At 38.2% G+C, this 20,466-nt stretch overlaps 1 protein-coding gene across 5 annotated transcripts in view; it reads left to right on the plus strand.

Moving 5' to 3' along the window:
- The window catches only part of NSD3 (nuclear receptor binding SET domain protein 3), a 120,379-nt gene that overhangs the window by 93,901 nt on the left and 6,012 nt on the right, over positions 1 to 20,466 (plus strand). Inside the window, exons 15-23 of one of the 5 annotated variants that reach the window (XM_072763512.1) lie at positions 42 to 188; positions 3,561 to 3,744; positions 8,174 to 8,376; positions 9,073 to 9,185; positions 9,746 to 10,015; positions 16,235 to 16,351; positions 17,837 to 17,978; positions 19,234 to 19,340; positions 19,925 to 20,129. In XM_072763512.1, the coding sequence (XP_072619613.1) occupies positions 42 to 188; positions 3,561 to 3,744; positions 8,174 to 8,376; positions 9,073 to 9,185; positions 9,746 to 10,015; positions 16,235 to 16,351; positions 17,837 to 17,978; positions 19,234 to 19,340; positions 19,925 to 20,129 (1,488 nt within the window). The remainder of the gene's footprint in view (positions 1 to 41; positions 189 to 3,560; positions 3,745 to 8,173; positions 8,377 to 9,072; positions 9,186 to 9,745; positions 10,016 to 16,234; positions 16,352 to 17,836; positions 17,979 to 19,233; positions 19,341 to 19,924; positions 20,130 to 20,466) is intronic. The other 4 variants (XM_072763513.1, XM_025993611.2, XM_025993612.2 and 1 more) reach the window with 4 other exon arrangements.

The following is a 20,466-nucleotide window of genomic DNA, read 5'->3' on the forward strand; positions in this document are numbered from 1 at the left end:
AGTTTCATTGCAGCTCATCTCTTTCTGTTTGTTTCGTATAGGGCTGATAGTTCAGGACCATTCAGACCCCATGTTCAGTTCATATGCCTATAAGTCCCACTACCTACTGAATGAATCAAATCGTGCAGAGTTGATGAAATTACCTATGATTCCTTCTTCGTCAGCTTCCAAAAAGAAATGTGAGAAAGGTAATAATCAAAATAGTTTATCTCTTGCTTTTATTTTTGCATTTCCTTTTTTTTTTTTTTCTCTCTTTAAATGAAGGGGGGAAATGTATGCCTGTCAAACACCATCTGTTACTTTTGGTAAATTCTACCTTGGTGGTTGTCACTGTGTCTTCATATGGCTGCAACATTATTAAAAAGGGCTTAAAATAATTCCATTATTGCAAATTTTTATACTTTTCTCTTTAAGTAAATTCTCACACATTCCATATATCTGTGGATTATTAAAATTGCAAGCTAGGATTTTGCTTAATATAGAAAGATACTCTAAAGGCTCTTTCTTTTCTGCCTGACATAGAACTACCATTCACATCAGAAAAGAATAGACATGATATAAATCGTTATGAACTTTCAACTAAAAAACCAGGGTAGGTTATTAAAAGAGGGAAACAAAGATGCTGATGCTTAAAATTTTGATTTTAAGATACATGTTATCCTTTTGTTTCTTAAATGTTTCTGTTAAGATGCTATGAAAATTAGTTGCCCTTCTCTTAGGAGACAGTGGGCAGCTGGGAAGATTAACCCAAATATTGGATATTGAAAGGCACAGCCCAGCTCAGATGAAAAATTGCTTATGGATAATTTATTCACAGAGAACCAAGAGCTAAGTGTATATTTATATTCTCCCAATTAATTTAATCTATAGAAGAAAGTCATACGTTGTATTTAGCTTTACATAGCCTACTTGTAATAAACAGAAAAAGTAATTTAACAGTACTATATTATTTGGGGAGTTATTGTCCCAGAAGATAAAATGAATAACCTGGAAGGTAAAGGCCCTTCCCTGTATACATTCCCATTATGATCTGGGGGCCAGGTTCAGAATGTTTAAAGGAAAACTAATCCATACTTAATATACTGGGCATATTTGAAATAAGGTATTTTTTCCTTTTTTTTTTTTTTTTTTTTTGTTGTTGCCTGCTTAATATGTTTTTGCTCCTTGTCAAACATCTGAAGTGGCAACTCATGACCAAAAGAAAATACAACTAACTAAGCAGGGTGACTAGAACCTCTGGAGAAGTAGGTTGGAGAGAGTATTGGCTTGTTTGTTGGCTTGCTTGTTTGTTTGTTTTCAACTGAAGTCAGATGATGTCACCTGACTGGTGTAATACCACCTACTTTGAAAACAAAGATGGACAGAGGCGCCTGACTGACTCCATAATGCAATAAAATGAGACTACCCGAGGTATTCATTTTAGGAAATGCCTTATTTCCTACTGGCACCTTTATAAAATTAGATTAATTCAATTGTTTCTTACTTTGTTTTCAGTACTCAGTATTGACCTTGACATGAATTGAAATTATTTTGAGCCCTCTGTTTGCTTAGCTTGAACCATATCTTACCTCTTCTTGCATCCTAAGGCAGTTTTCTTGTATAGCACCAAGGTGGATTGTTCATATTTTCATTTTTCTATTTTTCTTGTGTATTTTTTGTCAAAAAATTGTGATTATTTTCACTGACGATTCTGGGTCTGTATTTCCTCTGAAATAAGACTTAAAATTAAGGAGTATTCCATTACATTAAAAATGGCCAGGCTGACTTTTCCACATTGGCTCGAATAATAATGTCCTTTACAGTTGTTTGCAAAGACTGCTCCCCCTGCCAGTCATTCCTTTCTGATGGAGAAGTCAGTTATCTCATTTTACTTGAAACTTACAGAATTCCCTACATAGGCTAAGAGCACTCAGGCAGCTAATCTGCAGATTGGAGAATTGGAACAATGAATCCATACTGAGATCTGCAAAGGCAAAAATCTTACTGATTAAAGCAAAAGCTTTTAAGCAGAGGAAATATAGTAATTTATTTCATCACTGATTGTATATAGATTTTGTTTTTGTTTTTATGTTAATCAGTTAGAAATTTTAAAGTCTACAGGAAGAAAAGATTTTCTGGAACATTGATAGCAAACCTCAAAAGGTTGGAGCTGTGATTTCATAAAGTTGTGTAGAGGCTCTTAACCTTTTGCTTATGAGATTTTAAATATCAGTACATTCGTGGATTATAGACCTGATTTTCCAATAGAATTCATTTTTGCTTGCAGTAAATGTCTTTATTATATTTCATCTTTAGTAATTAACATCCTTCTTTATGACTTATTGAAATACCTATTAGAAATACCTAATCTCCCCCCAAATCTCTTTTATTTCTTTGCATTTAAAAATATTCTTTTGTTTTGTTTGCTGCACTTGTTTTGGTCTTAATCCAGAGATCATTTTGTGTATTTCAAAGGAGAGGATTTTCCTAGGGAACTTGGAGAGGGATCTCCTTGTATGTGGTACTTCATTCTACAGTGACATTTACTTAGTTTTATGCTATAAAGCAGTGGTTCTCTCAATATGAAGTCAGAAAAACTTATGTAAACAATTTTTGAACTATGTGTAATATTTCAGAAAATCTAACAGAATCACATACACATTTGCACAAAATAAGGCTGCATACATTTCTTTGTATTTGGCTATGATTTGAACAACTTAATATAAGACTAGTTTCATTATTGGGACCAGAAGCTCAATTGGCAATCATATATTTCTCTGGTTAATAAAAACAGTATAAATCGTTATCTTTAACAGGGGTTTTGATTCTGTTTTTTGTTTTGTTTTGTTTTGTTTTGGGGTTTTTTTTTTTTTTTTTGGTTTGAGGAAGGGTTTTTTTGGATAAAATATTCAAAAACATGGTTCCCTGAGGAAGGGAAAGGGGATCCTTGGTGATGAAAAAGTTGCAAACCACTGCTGTATAGCCTGTTTGACTTTCTTTATTTTTACTGGAAAGGGAAATGATAATGTAGTCACCAATTTGGGAAAGTAAAATCCTTCGCTTTTTTTTTTTTTTTTTGCATTCTTTTATGGAAAGAAAAAAGTACTGGTCAACCTATTGGCTATTTTCATTCTTGCTAATTTTATTATAAAGGGATTTAGTTAACTGTGGCATTGGATTAAAATACAAAGATGACCATTGCTTTCTTTCTTAGCTCTCAAGGAGAAAAGAAAGTAAGTTGCTACATATTTCTTTGAAAATCTGTTTTCAAATCTACTCAGTCTAAAGATTTTATGCATCTGTTTTGTTATCTGTTAAGAGTTTTGCTGCCTGCTAAACATTTTAGAGGGGTAAAAAGACTACAGAAATGTTTTTCATAGTACTCAAAAGCTTTGAGTCTCTGGCCACTGCAGCCCTGGAAAGGGACTGAAGTAACTAAATCTGTTCATTTGCTTTCTATTTTAATCCATCACTATAAACCTGACTCAGTCCCTTTACTTTCCCCAATTTGAATCAAAGTTAATGCACTTAAAAAATAACTTTCTCTTTTCTCTTTCTTTTTCTCTTTCCTCTTTTCTTAGTTATTAAGACTGTTTATTTGTTTCAAGGTGGAAGATTGCTCTGCTGTGAATCGTGCCCAGCTTCATTCCACCCGGAATGCCTAAGCATAGAAATGCCAGAAGGCTGCTGGAATTGTAATGACTGTAAAGCTGGCAAGAAACTACATTACAAGCAGATTGTTTGGGTCAAATTGGGAAATTACAGGCAAGTTTTTCCAAGGACAAAGAGGAAGTATTCAATCATTGTTCAGACACAGGTTCATAATCTGTATACAAACTGGCTAGGAGATAGGTAGAACAGCACAGAGCTATTTCCTTAAAAAAAGAAAGAGAAAAGAAACCTATTTTGAATTGGTTTTTAGAGGATTGGGAAGGTTAGTTGTTGGAATTATTTTTTGGATTGGTTGGTTGGCTTGTTTCTATGTTTTGAAAATTATACTAATGAACTATGTACTACTCGATTTTGGAATAAAAAGTCTTAATGTAGGTAGTAGGGAAGATGTTTTCTTTGTGTCCTAATACATTTATATTGATTTCTAATGAAATCAAGATTTTATATCCTGGCCGGAATAGTTCTCTTTGCCCATTTTAGTTCCTTGTTTGAAGCTTTAAACCAATTGCAAGGAGAGAGCTCTTTAGGATTTAAAGAGAAATTATTTCATTAAAAGGTTTTAGAGGCACCTGGGTGGCTTAGCGGATAAGCGCCTGCCTTCAGCCCAGGGCGTGATCCTGGAATCCCTAGATCAAGTCCCACATCGGTCTCCCTGCATGGAGCCTGCTTCTCTCTCTGTATCTCTGCCTCTATGTGTGTCTTTCATGAATAAATATATAAAATCTTTACTTAAAAAAAAAAAAGCTTTTAGTTCTTAAGAGAATAGCATAAGAAGTATGTGTGATTGCCATTATTTTCCTAAAACTTTCTCCTTCTAAGAAGCCTGTCCTTAACCAACCTTCACTGAGCAAGGTTAGTGATATATTTTAAAAACTGTACATTTTACAGGCATATATGTTTATCATTTTACTAAGAAAACAGATACTATTCAAGAGAGCACAATAGGGTCTGCTTTTCAATTAGAATACCGAGTTAAATATATTTCTATAGAATTTCAAACATACTGTAATTTTTTAGCAATAGCTATGTCATTTGTCTGTTTTAAATATGTTGCTTGCTTACCTATTTAACTTGAAAAATTTTGTCTTTAGCTGAAATAAGGGGCCTTGAGGTTGAGAAGCAGTCCCCCACACACACTATTTTTTTTTTTAACATATGATAGAAAACCTTGAAGTCCCTCCCCCACCCCAAAATTTGGCAGTTAAATACATAAACAATTTTATATTATCTGGCAAAAGATACAAAGTTTTAAAAGGCAAATGTCAAACCAAACTAAAGTGTTTGCACTTCTAACAATAAAAGACAAATACCTTACCTAGAACAGGAGTAAAGGAGAGCCGGTTTGCCAAAGAATAGCAAATAGAAAATAAACTCATAAAAAATGCTGAGCCTCACTAAAAATAACTATATGTTAAAAAATAAGAGTTTTTTTGTTTTTTTTTTTTTCAATCAACAGATTGGCAAAGATATAAGACAATTTTTTGGCTAGAGAAGGCATACAGAAAGGAGTGCCCTCCCCCCCCATAGAGCAGTCTGGCATTGCATATTAAGACTGTCTACCCTTTGACTTAGCACTTCCTCTTCGAGGAATTTAAGGAAAAAAAATTGGACAGGTAGGCAAAAGTATATTTATAAAGGTTTTCATTGCAGTATTATTTTTAATTGCAAAAATTTGAAATAACCCAAATGCCCAGTCAGTGAGGGATTTGTCAAATAAATAACAGTGTATCCAGATCCATAAGAGGATAATGCTGATCTCTATAGTATATGAGATGATATTCACGGTATATAGTTGAATTTAGAAGGCATGTTAGACAGCATATGCATTATCTTTCCATGTGTCTAAAGTTTTAAAAAAATTATAGATCTAGATATGTTTTTCATACCCAGAAAGAAATATATCTAATGTTAATGTATGAGGCATAAGATGAAAAGGGAGGCATTTTCTATTTTTCTCTTATACATTTCTGCATTGTTTTAATTTTTAAAAGAAACACACACTGCTTTTTGTAATTAAAAATCTTTCTGGGATGGGAAGAGTTGCAAGTTTGACAAGAGGTAAGACATTTCTGGATAAGAAATATCTAAAATAATGTAAGAAGCCTTCAGATTTTCACATAAATTTCAGAATATCTACTTTTTAATTTTTATTTATTTTATTTTTATATCTACTTTTTAAAATTTCTTTTTTGGGTTTGTTTTTTGTTTTTGTTTTTTAGATATAACTGACATATTAATTTTGGGTTCATTCATTATTTGTATATATGTTGTGAAATGATCACCACAACAAGTCTAGTTAACATCTGCAGCACACATAGTTACAGAATTTTTTTTTCTTGTGATAAGAACTTTTAAGATCTACTCACTTGGCAGCTTTCATTTATACAACCCAGTATTACACACTGTGGTCACTATGCTGTACATTGCATATTTCCTTTATAAAAAGTTATGAATATGAAAATATCTTTGATTTAATTTTAATACTTAAATTTTAATCACATTACATTTTTTAAAAGTCCAAAGCCATGCTCTCATTGGGGTTCACAGCTCAGTGAGATTTTATACACAGGTCAGATTCTTTTTATATATTTTGCAAAGACTCCCATCTATGAACTAATTCATAATATATTTTCTTCTAGTCAGGCCCAGCAGATTCACATGAAGCTGTTTCTTTTCAGTAACTGGTTACCTGGGAGATATATGAAGCCTCCTGGGGGAAATGAGGAGGCCCTGGAACAACCCCTGGCAGAAAATGGACCCCTTCCTGAGTGACCCAATGAATGTAGTTAATTGTGTGCATACTTAATACCTCAAAATGATTTAGAAATAACCACTTCTTAAAATTCTGATTACAAAAATAGTGTTTTATTTTAACAATTTGAGCACAGACTCTTGCCTACATTTTTTTCTTCTCTCTCTCTGTCTCTCTGTCTCTTATAGAGAGGTACATAAGCTGGGGGTGAGAGGGTAGGGGCAGAGGGAAAAAGAATCTCAAGCAGGCTCCACACCCAGTGTAGAACATGACTCAGGGCTCGATGTCATGATCCTGAGATCACGACCTGAGCCGAAATCAAGAGTCAGATGCTTAACTGACTGAGCTACCCAACTGAGTACCTATTGCCTATGTTTTTTTTTTTTTTTTTTTTTATGATAGTCACAGAGAGAGAGAGAGAGAGAGAGAGAGAGAGGCAGAGACATAGGCAGAGGGAGAAGCAGGCTCCAAGCACCGGGAGCTCGATGTGGGATTCGATCCCAGGTCTCCAGGATCACGCCCTGGGCCAAAGGCAGGCGCCAAACTGCTGCGCCATCCAGGGATCCCCCTCTTGCCTATGTTTTTAATTAATTTTTAAGATATACTGTAGAGTACCTTTGAGATGAAACATGTTCAAGTTCTGTACTATAAATCTGAAGTGTAATCATGCCTTGTTTATCTTTTGAATAATATAATTATTCATTAAGTAAATGGTTTTATCAGGCATCTGTAAAAGACTGAAAAAATTTAAATTTTTGTATATTTACTCTTCATACTGATTCTTTATAAACTACCAAAAACTTAACCTTTCAATGTCTAACTTGCCCAGTTGTTGAAAACTATCAGATGTACTACACTGATTATTTAATGTAGTGATTCAGTCTGTGCATGAAACAACTATGTTTTCATTCCACCCCACATCCCACATTATTATGATGTAAGATGAATTAGATTCTGAAATACATACTAACATAAACCTAGTACATTTGACCAAAAGTACTTACCCTGGTTGATTAGAGAGAAGATGATGTGTATTTGAATGGAAGTGGTCGTTCTTCACAATAGCATCGGTTTATTCTCAAAGGATTCCCTTGACTACTAGAAATAAACTTTTATACCTTGAAAGACAATTTTAGTATTAAGAATGTCAAATTTGGAGGAACACAGAACTTTTCTAGGATTGACATTAGGTTTGGAATTGTACTGGTAAATTGTTAATTCTTTTTCTTTTTGTAAATTCTAATTCTTAAATTGGGTAGCAAGTTCATTGTTATTTTGTTATGCTTTTTAACTTGTATGCTTGTGATATATATTCCTTTATATCAAATATTAATTTTTTAAAAGATTTTATTTATTTATTAATGAGAGACAGAGAGAGGCAGAGAGACACAAGCAGAGGGAGAAGCAGGCTCCCTCAGGGAACCTGATATGGACCCCAGGATCACGCCCCCAGCCCAAGGCAGGCGCTAAATTGCTGAGCCACCCGGGCTGCCCTCAAGTATTAATTTTTAAAGAAAAAACTAGGTTGGGTGCTTCGAGTATAGTTTGCTTAGTCTGTATTCACTGTCTCATTAATTCACTAATCAGCATGTTTTTAAATGATATGTGGTTTGAGCAGGATTAAAGATAAACAAGGTATTTTGTATCCTTAGAATCTGAATGAAAATTGCAAAGGACAAAACCTTTTTCTCCCACCCCGCCTCTTGCTAGCCATGGTAAGAACAGTATGATTTGTCCATTCTCTTGATCTAAAATCACTTCTGTTTTCAGATGGTGGCCAGCAGAGATCTGCAATCCCAGGTCTGTGCCACTGAACATCCAGGGCCTTAAACATGACTTGGGGGATTTCCCAGTGTTCTTCTTTGGTTCTCATGACTACTACTGGGTACACCAGGGCAGAGTGTTCCCTTATGTTGAAGGAGACAAAAGCTTTGCTGAGGGACAGACTAGTATTAACAAGACCTTCAAAAAAGGTAAGTGGTATGATGTTTACAGTGGCTCAAAACTAAGACTTCTGACTTACGTATGACATGGTTCTGGTATTAGAGAACTTTCACCGGGTGTTATGATCCAGCATCCATAAGTATCCAGTCACATTAGAGCCACATTTTATCCAGTTAGAAAAGTACATTTGAGTATGGTAGACTCTGCCATCTGTTGAAAGGAGTTTCTTCAGTGATCTTTCTACAAACATAGAGATTATTTTGGAAATAGCCTTCTTAAGCAAAGCCCCTTTGCCACAGAAGAGTAGTAAAAGCTTCTCAAGAAGAGATTTAACTGTTTTTACAAAAAGTTTCCAGGAAGTTTGGCTTTCTGGGTAAGAGTATAATGAATTTAAATCTAGTACAACGTAAAAAGGTGGGGTGGGGTGGTTGGTTGGTGTGTTTTTTTGGTTTTTTGTTTTTGCTTTACTTGGAAGCGTCTCATTATTGAAGTAGGGCCTCTTCAGCAGCTTGCACAGAGTACAGCACTGAGCCATAAATGAGTTATGTCCTATTTCAGTTACCCTGTCCTGGTGGAAAACAGTCATTTCCAGAATAATTTCAAAATTTCAAAGAAAAAAAGCTCAGGCCAGATTTAGGGCATTGGGAAGGCAATGTAAAACTGCTCTCCTAACAGTTTTTGTTTGTTTTTCGGTATTTATATACTTTGTTTGGTCTTATTGGCAGCACTGGAAGAAGCTGCAAAACGTTTCCAGGAATTGAAAGCACAAAGAGAAAGCAGAGAAGCGCTAGAGATTGAAAAAAACTCAAGAAAACCTCCTCCTTACAAACACATCAAAGTGAGTTTCTGCCCATGAAAACATTAGTATTTAACAGGCAAGAGGAAATGCATCACTCTTAAGTCATTAGAAGGCACTTTTTGACTTAGGAAAACTTTTGCCAGATATCACCTAGTCTTCTATAGAACAAACTGAGAGCTTTTGTTACAAGCATAAAATGAGTGCCATGGCTGCTGTGCTATGGGATCTTTGACAAGCCCTCTCGTACCTAGGAGCAACATGTTCCGTGTGAAATCCTGGTCTTCCCTACCAGGCTGTGCAGCCAAATGAGACTATAAGTGTTTGGCTCCCCTTCTTCCAGAAAGCCCTCAGGTGTATTCAGTTATGAAATTCTCATCAACTAGTAGAAGAAATACACAGGATAATAAGGGAGAAATTTCATCAGACTTCGATATTTCTGTCCACTAAGGAGAGACGATTTTATTCTTAGTTTATTCATGGGGAAATGGAAGTCAAGATATAAAGAGCCTTTCTCAGAGTCGTACCACAATGCAGTAGCAGAGCCAGAAATTGCATGGATATATCTAATGTTCCTCTTATTTTGTGGCTTTGTTTTATAGGCTAACAAAGTAATAGGAAAGGTACAGATCCATGTTGCAGACCTGTCAGAGATTCCCCGCTGCAACTGCAAGCCAGCTGATGAAAACCCCTGTGGCTTGGAGTCAGAGTGCCTGAATAGAATGTTGCAGTATGAGTGCCACCCGCAGGTGTGCCCTGCTGGAGAGCGTTGCCAGAACCAGTGCTTTACAAAGAGGCTCTACCCTGATGCAGAAATCATCAAAACAGAGCGAAGAGGCTGGGGCCTCAGAACCAAAAGGAGCATTAAGAAGGTAACATGGGAAAAAAAAAGAAAAAATAAAAATAAAAAATAAAAAAAATAAAAAAAATAAAAAAGAAGGTAACATGGGGTGAGGGCCTGGGGGGTGGTGAGACAGACCAGGGCCTGTGCCTCTTAGCAGATGCTTCATCTTCTCTTAGGGATAAAATACATAGGAATTCAAGGCAAAATTTTGAAACTTCTCAAGGTGAAAGTTTGGCACTTCTCGAGCAAAGCAGAAGTGGTAGGAAGAGGCAGTAATAAAATATACATAGTCTTTGGGTGTCCTGTGATCAGTCAGAAAAAGGAGAAAGGACATTGGTCATATTCTATTTGAAATATTTTTTACCCTTTAAGCAAAAGAGCGTAAAAGGTTTAGCAGAGTCAAAAGAGTGCAGAGGTCAGAATGTAATGGGATGGGAACTAGCAAAAAACTGCAGGACTTCATGCCCACATCGCAGTTCTTTGACCGAGTCACTAACAACCCAAGCCTCAGTTTCATCTGCGCTCTTGAGCACACATGGTAATCCCTCTTCTACATATTTAAAAGGGTTGCTGCCAGTCTCAAATTATATTATATATGCAAAAGCAACTGGCAAAAGTTGAAGTCTTTGACACTTATAAATTATCTGCATTCTTATACTTTGAAGCAGGTTCTCCAAGCAGTCTCTTTGTAAAAAAATTTTTAATGCGAATACCTCAAAGAAAAATGAAAATCCTACTGTTTAAACAGTGGCCCTCAAACTTCAGAGATCCTGGGAATCTCTTGGGATCCTTACCAAAAACAGTGTCTTAGTGAAATATGTGGGACAGGCCTGAACAGTGTGCATTTTAAAACCAGGTCCCCAGCCCACCCGCACTCCCACTCTTCCCCCTGCTTACCTAGTGCCCACAGAGAGGCTTTCACTGAGAGAAGGTAGGTCTGGTGGGCATTTAAAGCTATTCTTGACATTTTTGCACCTGTAAAAAAATAAAATAAAATAAAAATCACCTTTGCAATTAAAAAGTACCATATAATGTAGGAAAGAGAATCAAACAATACAAAAAAGATAATAAAGAGTAAAATTCCTCATTTCTTCAGTCCGGGGTCTCCTCACCAAGGATGACCATTGTTAAGAGGGTATCATGTAGCCTTTTATAGCTTTTTCTACACAGTTATAAATGTAAATGTATTTAAATACATATTCTGAAATTCAATATTTATAGGGTTTTTAAAATCATAAATATGATACATATTATTTTGTCCCACTTCATATATCATAAATACACCTTCATGACAATACATAGATTCCTCCTCATTCTTTGTAACAGTCCTATTGTATCCTATAGTAAAATGTACCATAACTTATTTCACCTATTTTCTAATAAATTTACATATATATTTAATTCTGTAATGAACATTCTTGGTCATCTATCTTCATGCGTGCATTTTTTTTTAAAATTTCATTTATTTGAGAAAGAGAGAACATGAGCAGGACAAGAGGCAGGAGAGGGAGAAGCAGACTCCTTGCTGAACAGGGAGCCCCGTGCAGCCCATTCCAGGACCCTGAGATCATGACCTGAGCCAAAGGCAGATGCTTAACTGACTGAGCCAGCTGGGCTCCCCTCCAGGCATCCATTTCTATAGGTTATATTGCTTAAGGTAAAACTCAGTCATTAAGCATGTGTTTGTGAAGTTGCCTTTGTGTGCCAGGTACTACTCTGGGCATTTGGAAAAACAGTGGTAAACAAGACACCTTTGTGAGTCTGCTAGAGACAGACAATAAACAGGTATATAATGTTGAATACCACTAAAATGGTGCAAAGAACAATAATGTGATCAAAGGGGATGGCTGGGGGATCCCTGGGTGGCTCAGTGGTTTAGCGTCTGCCTTTGGCCCAGGGCGCGATCCTGGAGTCCCGGGATTGAGTCGCACGTCGGGCTCCGGGCATGGGCCTGCTTCTCCCTCTTCCTGTGTCTCTGCCTCTCTCTCTCTCTATGTCTATCATAAATAATCTTTAAAATTAAAAAAAAGGGGGGGGGATGGCTGGTGACAGGGATTGTTATTTTAAACTGCTTGGTTGAGGAGGGCTGAAGAGTTGCCATTTGACATGAACATGAGGGAGAAAACCATGCAGGTATGTAAGGGAGCATAACATTTCAGACTGAAGAGGAAGCAAGGACAGAGCTTTAGCATGCTCCAGGAAAGGAGGAGAGCCAGGACACCTGGAGGAGGAGGAAGAGATGGGGATGGTAGGTAGGTAGGAGATGGGAGAGGGAAGGGGCGCGGGGCTAGATCTCATGCAGCCTTAGAGGCCACAGGAGTGAGGCTTCTGGAAGATTTTAGTGGGAAGTGACTTGACCTAACCTGGTGTGCTCATTTTCTGTTGCTGCTTAACAATAATACTACAAATTCAGGAAGTTAAAATGTGACACACATTTTATTTTCTCACAATTTCTGGGGGTCAGGAGACGGGCACTGCATGGCTGAGCCCTCTACTTAGGGTCTCACAAGGTTTCAGTTGAGATGTTGCCCAGGGCTAGATTCTCATTCTTGTGCCTTAAGTGGAGAAGGATGATCCACTTTCCAGATTACATGGCTGTTGGCAGAATTCTACTCTTCGCACTTGTAGGTCTGAGAGCTTCATGTGTTTTTTGTTTCGTGGGGCTCAAACTCATGATCCCGAGATCACTTCCAACTGAGCCAGCCAGGTGCCCCTAGAGTGTAACATTTTTGATGTTATTTTAATATCATGCATATCACGTATACAAATTTTTGCCTCTGACTTCATGGGAGTTTTAGGGACTATCCTGAAATCTATCCAGCTTAATATCATGTTAACATCTTTTAATAGTAATTGCATTTATTTTAAAATGTATTCTAAAATAAATAAATAAATAAAAATAAAATATTCTAATTTATTAATTGATACAATCAAGAGAAAAGAAAGTATAGCCAGGATATTCTGCCCATTAGCTCTTAAGAAATTGCTAATGTAAGACAGTCTCTTACAAAATAGTTGGAAGTATATATTCCTGAAATAGAAAATCATAAAGACTTAGTAGCAACATGGAAAAGATTTTTGGTACATTGAGGGGACAGGAGCCAAATACGAAATTGATTGTCCACAGCCAGTTCTCTTCTTTTCACACGTAACAGATTCCTGAAAATGTGTGCCAGAACCAAAAAAGAAACTTATCAAAAATTTTAAAAATATATATTAAATGCTGAATTACACCCTCCTTTTTTGCTGTAGTCCTTAAGGACAGATTTCTAGCATTTTAAAATGTTTTTCTTGGTTATTTTTGTTGACAATTGAATTCACAGTTAATGGGTATTTTTGTTTTTGTTTTTTTTTTGGGGGGGGGGGTTTATTTGAAGATTTTATTTTTTTAAGTGATCTCTCCACCCAGTGTGGGGCTCAAACTCACAACCCCGAAATCAAAAGTCCCATGCTCTACTGACTGAGCCAGCCAGGCACCCCACAGTTAATGGTTTTGAGTCCAGTTAGCAACTCTTTGAAGCTAAAGTTTGTCACCTTTAGGACATATGAAATATTTCTTTTGCAAAATAGCTAGGATTATTTATTTACCATAGTATCAAATTTATGTTTGATAAACAGCACTCTTCTGTTTGATATCAGCACTTTAACTTTCCTGTATTGGCTCATTTTCATAGAACAGTAAATATAAGCCATTAAGACAGGATACTCAGGCTTTTACAGACACAGAACCATTTCTTCAAGTGAAATCTTACCTTGAATCCCAGGATGTGGAAAAGATGACATACATCCTATTTGTTTGCAGTTCTGCTCTATGGATTTAACCTGGTGTTAAATAAGTATAGTAACACCGGGGCGGGGCGGGGGGGTGGGGGTGGCGAGGAAGTCTACCAGTGAAGGTGACGGTCCCATATGATGGTGCGAGTTGTTCATCAGCTATGTCCCAGCTGATGGAGGAAAGGCCTGGGAAGGTGACAGTGCATGGCACACCAGTGTGCAGACCATCCTCTGTCATTCGTGAGACAGAACTGGAAGGAAAAAGCAGAGAAAATAAACTGTTCTGTTATAGTATTGCAGTTACCAATGAAACCCATTTTTTTCTTTTATTTGTGTATTTCTTTTTCTAACCTAATTCTTTGTCATAGCTTGTATGGTCAGTAAAAATAGGAGGGAGTAAAAGCCAGAGGTGAACTTCTGGGGCGACCACTCCCCAGTGGAAACAAGTGTGTAGCTCCTTGCAGCTGACTCAGAGCCCACTGACCTCACTAACAGCCAAGGGAAGGGGGTTAGTCCCGGGGTTGCCCGGGACATTAGGTGGGTTCCTTCCAATGTGGCCCCGTAACTTTTTTCTTATTTTCAGAAATGACAATCTTTTGTTTTTATCAATAGAAAAAGATTAAGTATTCATAAGAATGTTGGCCTATGTTCTTAACGATTTGCCCAAATCAGAATATACGGTACTTCTCTTTAGATTATTGGTATTTACTATCAGTTCTGTGATTCGAAGAACCATGAGGAGGGCTAGTAAAAATTTGTGTGGTGGAGGAGGTAAGGTGGGAGGAAGAACAGGTCTGGTGAAACAATAAGCAAATTTTTGTTGCCCAAGACATTTCTTTTCCTATAAGACTGAAAAATTCTATAGATAATGCTCTTGTCCTGGATTGAGTCAGCCATGTTTTCAAGGTAAAAGGGTTAATGGACTCCGCATTTATAAATACCAGATATTAAGATGTTGAATATAGAGTATTTACCCTCATTTTAAAAGAAGCTATTTATGGGGCGCCCCAGTGGTGCTGTTGGTTAAGATCCTGATCTGGACATTTTGAGATTTGAGCCCCGTGTTGGGCTCCATGCTCCACAGGGAGTCTGCTTGGGATTCTCTCTCTCTCTCTCCTTCTACCCCCCCTACCCCTGCATGTGCACTCTTTTTTTCTCTCTTTCAAATCTTTAAGAAATAAATAAATAGAAGAAGCTAATCACCACACACCTATGAGAACAGCAGGATGAAAACTAGTTGGCAATGCCAGCTACTGGCAAGAATGTGGAGAAACTGGGTCTCTCCTACAGTGGGAAAGTATGGTGGGGATGCAAAATGGTGCATATACTCTGGAAAATAGTTTCTTAAAAAATTAACTCAAACTCACATTTGACCCAACAAATTGTACTCCTGGCCATTTATCCCACAAAAATGAAAACCTATGTCTGCATAAAAACTTTTACCGGAATGTTCACAACAGCTTCATTTGAAATAGCCAAAATATGAAAACAATTCAGACATTCCTCAGTAGGGTGAAAGGCTAAACCACAGTACATCCATAGTGTGAACAAGTACTCAGCAGGAAAAAACAGATTTGACTATTGACACATAACAAATCGGACAGATCTCAAGAGAATTAAGAGAATTTGCCAACCTCAAAAGATTACGTACTGTATACTTCATTTATAGAACATCCTCAAGATGACAAAATAATGCCGATGGAGAACAAGTTAGGGATGGGATGGGTTAGGGGAGAGAAGAAGGATGGGTGTGATTATAAAGGACTGAACAAGGGGTCTGTGTGGTGCTGGAATGCTTCTGTATCTCAACTGTGGTGGTGGTTACACAGTTGATTCTACAACTGACCAAATTCCATAGAACTAACACACACACACAACGCTGGTGCAATCTGAATAAGATCTGTAGACTGTACCAATGTCAGCTCTCTAGTTTTAATATAGTACTATAGCTCTCTAAGATGTTGCCATCGGGGATTAGTAGGTGACAGATACACAGATCCTCTCTGCACTATTTTTGCAACCTCCTGTGAATATGTAGAATTACTCTAGAATAAAAAGTTTTTTTTTTTTAATGAATTCATTTGTTTCAGATTCAGCTCTTTAATAGGCATGAACTCCACAGCTGCAAACTTAGTAAAAGTCTGTTGTAAGACAGCCTCAAAGACTTGAGTTAGCTATTTCTCCAGCTCCTATAATTATGTCACTTGGACTATAAAATCATATTGTCAAAAAATAAAAAAATAAAATCATATTGTCAGCAAGAAAAGACCAGTTATCACCTTGTGAGACACTGCTAGCAGAAAACTCGCTACCTGAATGCCAGTGAATGACAACTACTATTTGTTTCTAGTGTTAAAGTTAGATTTCCAGGATTCTTTTTGGTTACTTCTCTTGGATTACATACATAGTGTTAAAGAATGCTTTCAAAGAGAGTACCTTGTCTTATATTTACATATTGCATGCTTCTCTGCAGGGCGAATTTGTAAATGAATATGTTGGTGAATTAATTGATGAAGAAGAATGCAGATTGCGAATCAAGCGAGCCCACGAGAACAGTGTAACTAATTTTTATATGTTAACTGTTACCAAGGTAAAATTGATTTTATTTTGTAAGAAAAAAGGATTTTTGGTTTTTGTGTCATGGTCTTAAACGCAGTTTCCTCTAATTTGATTGTTTTTTTCAGGAGAATGAGAACACTTTGCAGTAGCCAGTATGATAGTTCTTATAATGTGGTGATTATTGCACAGTACACAAAGGCTAATTATTGAAACCTTGCACATGGCATATGAGACAGCGCTGTGAGTGGACAGATGGCCAGGAACAGGGCAGACACACGGGGCTTTCCGTCTCAGCTCTTCTTAGTCACTGAAAGACCTGGCCCTCGGTTTCTCAAGTTAGAAAGCACCACAAAATTATGGTTTAGCCAAAATTCTAACTGAATTTTTCTGTGTACTAGAACTTCGTGTCTGAGTTAGGACAAATGGATGTAGTCCTAAGCAGAATGACAGTAAAACTACTCAATTCATTGTGTGTGCTCCTAAGTCCCATTTGCTACACGTCTGATATATCTGTTACCTTGTGTCATTTCTTTAGCAGTCCTCTGACTTGCAGAGGACAACAGACTGAGGTCCAGCCCTGACAAGCAGTCTGTTGGATAGCTTGTCACAGTCTGGTGAAGGCCAGGACTAGTGGCCATGTCTCGTGGTCCAGGCTCTCCCCGAAACTGAGAGAATATCATTATAAGTAAGAACTAGAAATCACTTACAAGAAGTTTATTTGAACTGATATGCATTGTTTAACAGTTTTACAACTTTCATGAACATCAATTTAATAAACAGAAAATGCCATTTATTTCTGATAGCTGAATAGCCCTTTAGATCTACTCCTCACTGTTAGGGGCCCCTCCAGCCATCTTGATGACATTTGGGAGGCTCTGTCTTCCAGGGCTCATTGAGATGACCAGAACTTGCATTCAGGGGCCACCAAAATGGTGAACCTTTTACTGTGTCCTGAACATCAGTATAAGTAAAATGGAAGGAACAGGTGACTTCCTGGAGAGTACGTTCTACGCTAGAGCCCTTCCATCAATCAAAGGTCCAAATCTTCACCCAGAGGAAAGCCGTACATATTTCCTTGTCTCTCTTTATGGCCTACGCTCTTTTCCATTTACTCCCATACTAGTTTCGCTGCTTGTACAGAGCAGGAAAGGAGGGCTGATGGCAGAGCACCGTGGTTCCCAGCCCAAGCGCCTGGCTGAACTCCACGCTCTGGCATCACCTGTGATCAGTTCATCTTCTAAGTAGTAGTATTCTGTGGGCTATGTGTAGAGACAAACTTAAAAAAAAAAAAAAAAAAAAACTAAATTGCATTTTATCTCAGTTGCTTTGACTTGAAGCTCATCAAATAAGATAGAGAACTCAATCACCAGCCCGGAGAGCAGAGCGTGCATTGTGGGAGTAGTGTAGCGAAACACTGTTTGTTGCTTGTGGCCCTCGACAGAGTTGGGTGTATCTGAGATAAGCTCTTACTTAGTTTCATGTCAAGGGTACCTTTCATTTCTTTTTTTTTCTGAAGGACCGTATAATTGATGCTGGCCCCAAAGGAAATTACTCTCGCTTTATGAACCACAGTTGTAATCCAAACTGTGAAACACAAAAGTGGACAGTGAATGGAGATGTTCGAGTTGGACTGTTCGCCCTTTGTGATATTCCTGCAGGTAAAAAAGCTACTTGCTCCCCCCTCCCCTGCACAGGACATTCTTCAAGGTTCGATGCTCAAGTATTTATTCAAATAAGATAGGATTATATTTGGAATTGTTACCTGCCATTAAAAAGTGAAAATCCATGTCCTGCAAAAGGGAGTTTTGTAAGAGCCTTTTTTTCGGGGAGGACGTTCCAGAATCCTATATGTCCGGGACCCTCCTGAAGGACCTCTCCAAATTATTGCTGTCTGCACAATATAACCAGATGTTTAAGCTTTTGTTTTCTACTTAAAGTATTAACATACTGTGTTAACATCAGCTGGTTTCTTGGTTTGTTTGTGGGGATTTCTGTTTGTTTGGGTTTTTTTTAGTTGAAAGATCTGTTTCAAATTAGACACAAAAAGCTTCCGAAGCCAGTTATTGCTTCCATGTTTCCTCAGCCATCCAGCATCTTACCAGTCACACTTAGTTTCTTCTCTGCCAGGTTGGTAGGGAAATGGGTAAAAAGGGAAGAGCTGTAGCTCAGTGAGATTCAACTGCAGTCCTGGAACTCGTCACAGGCTGTTCAGGATCAGCCAGAAGCAAGCTTGGGCCTCCCAGTTCGAATCTTTGGGTCTTCGGTGTAAACAGTGAATCTACGCTGTGAACTCTCTTCAGAGCATACTCTAAATCATGAATTACTGGAGCCGCACAGTCACCACGATTCAGTGGGCCTACTGTTCAGAAATTCGTATAAATTAGGGCAGCCCCGGTGGCGCAGCGGTTTAGCGCCGCCTGCAGCCCAGGGCGTGATCCTGGAGACCGTGGATCAAGTCCCACGTCAGGCTTCCTGGATGGGACCTGCTTCTCCCTCTGCCTGTGTCTCTGCCTCTCTCTCTCTCTCTCTGTCTCTATGAATGAATAAATAAAATCTTTAAAAAAAAAATTCGTGTAAATTAGCTTTAGAAAAGCTAGACCAGAACCCAGACCAGTGTTTTTTTTTGTTGTTGTTTTTGTTTTTTTTTTTTTTAGCACAGATTTCAGATTCTTAGTCTCCATTACATAATTTTTGACCACTTCAGTAAGAAGCCTGTGACAACTTTTACAGAGTGTTTTGGCCGTAATTCTTGGTGGCTGGGGATTTTTTCCTCTGTTGTTTCCCCTGGCCCACCTCAGTCTGCAGCAAGGCCTTCAGGTCAGAATTAGGTCTCTTTTGTCAGTAGGAGAGTGTGTCTGACAGCATTTTTCTTCCCTGGGACTTGAGTATGAATAATTTTGTCTCCCATTGTAGGGATGGAGTTAACATTTAATTATAACCTGGATTGTCTGGGCAACGGCCGAACGGAGTGCCACTGTGGGGCAGAAAACTGTAGCGGCTTTCTGGGGGTGCGGCCAAAGGTCAGTTGGTGGGCAGGGAGCACCCCAGGCTGGTGGGGAGTCAGGAGTGGGGCTGTTGAAGTGTGGGACCATCTCAGGAAAAGGCCGGTGAACAAATGGGGCTCTGGTTCACTTCACGGGACAGCTGTCATGTTAACCAGAGTGTAGATGCTCTGACTTTCCAATGAAGCAAATCTTAAGTAAGATCTGTCAGGTTCGGAAGATGTGTTTGTATTTCTGATTGAATCTGAAGTGATCAACATCTGTTCAGAATCTTCTTTAAAATTCACACTGTACCAAAAACCACTGAATCAGCCACTTGAAAATGGTGAGTTGTATGGTATGTGAATTATATCTCAGTATCCTTGCAATTGAAAAAACAAAGCACCTGATTCAAAAGTCAATGGAAAAAAAAAAGGGAAAAAAAAAAGTCAGTGAAAATGTAGCCTTATTTTTAGCACCGTACTGTCATGGGATAAGTCGTCCTGGTGGATTTAGGTAATTGAACAACAGACTTGAAGAGAACTTAAGTGAGTGTGTCAGGTTCTGGGAGCTCACTTTCCACGTAGAGTCTCACACATTGTGTTCATCCTTCTTCCTGCCAGTCAACATGTGTGTCAACGACTGAAGAAAAGGCCAAAAATGCTAAGTTAAAGCAGAAGAGGCGAAAAATCAAAGCAGAACCAAAGCAGATGCATGAAGATTACTGTTTTCAATGTGGAGATGGTGGGGAGCTGGTCATGTGTGACAAAAAAGACTGTCCCAAAGCGTACCACCTCTTATGCCTTAACCTGACTCAGCCACCATATGGTAAGCCAGCCTCTCGGGGCCCCTTCTTTGATGTGGGTCTTTGCTGATAGCGCTGTGTAACCTAGCATGTACTTCCCTCTCCTTCGTGGAGCCATGGAACGGATAACGTGGAGTAGAACCACCAACACTAGCAGACAAAAAGTATGCTGGTGAAGAATCTGTCTGCAGATAGGGGTTAGGTGCGGGCCAGTAAGCATTGGTTTTCGTGGGTGAGCAGGGGCCCCTACAGTGTGGAGTTTGGGGTGCTCATGCACCTCCAGACTCAGTAGTAGGCTCAGACATAAGTTTGGCTGAAATTTGGTGTTTGGTCAAATTCAGTCTCCAATCAGAGCAGACG

This window comes from Vulpes vulpes, chromosome 7, assembly GCF_048418805.1.
Source record: "Vulpes vulpes isolate BD-2025 chromosome 7, VulVul3, whole genome shotgun sequence".
Classification (NCBI taxonomy): Eukaryota; Metazoa; Chordata; class Mammalia; order Carnivora; family Canidae; genus Vulpes; species Vulpes vulpes.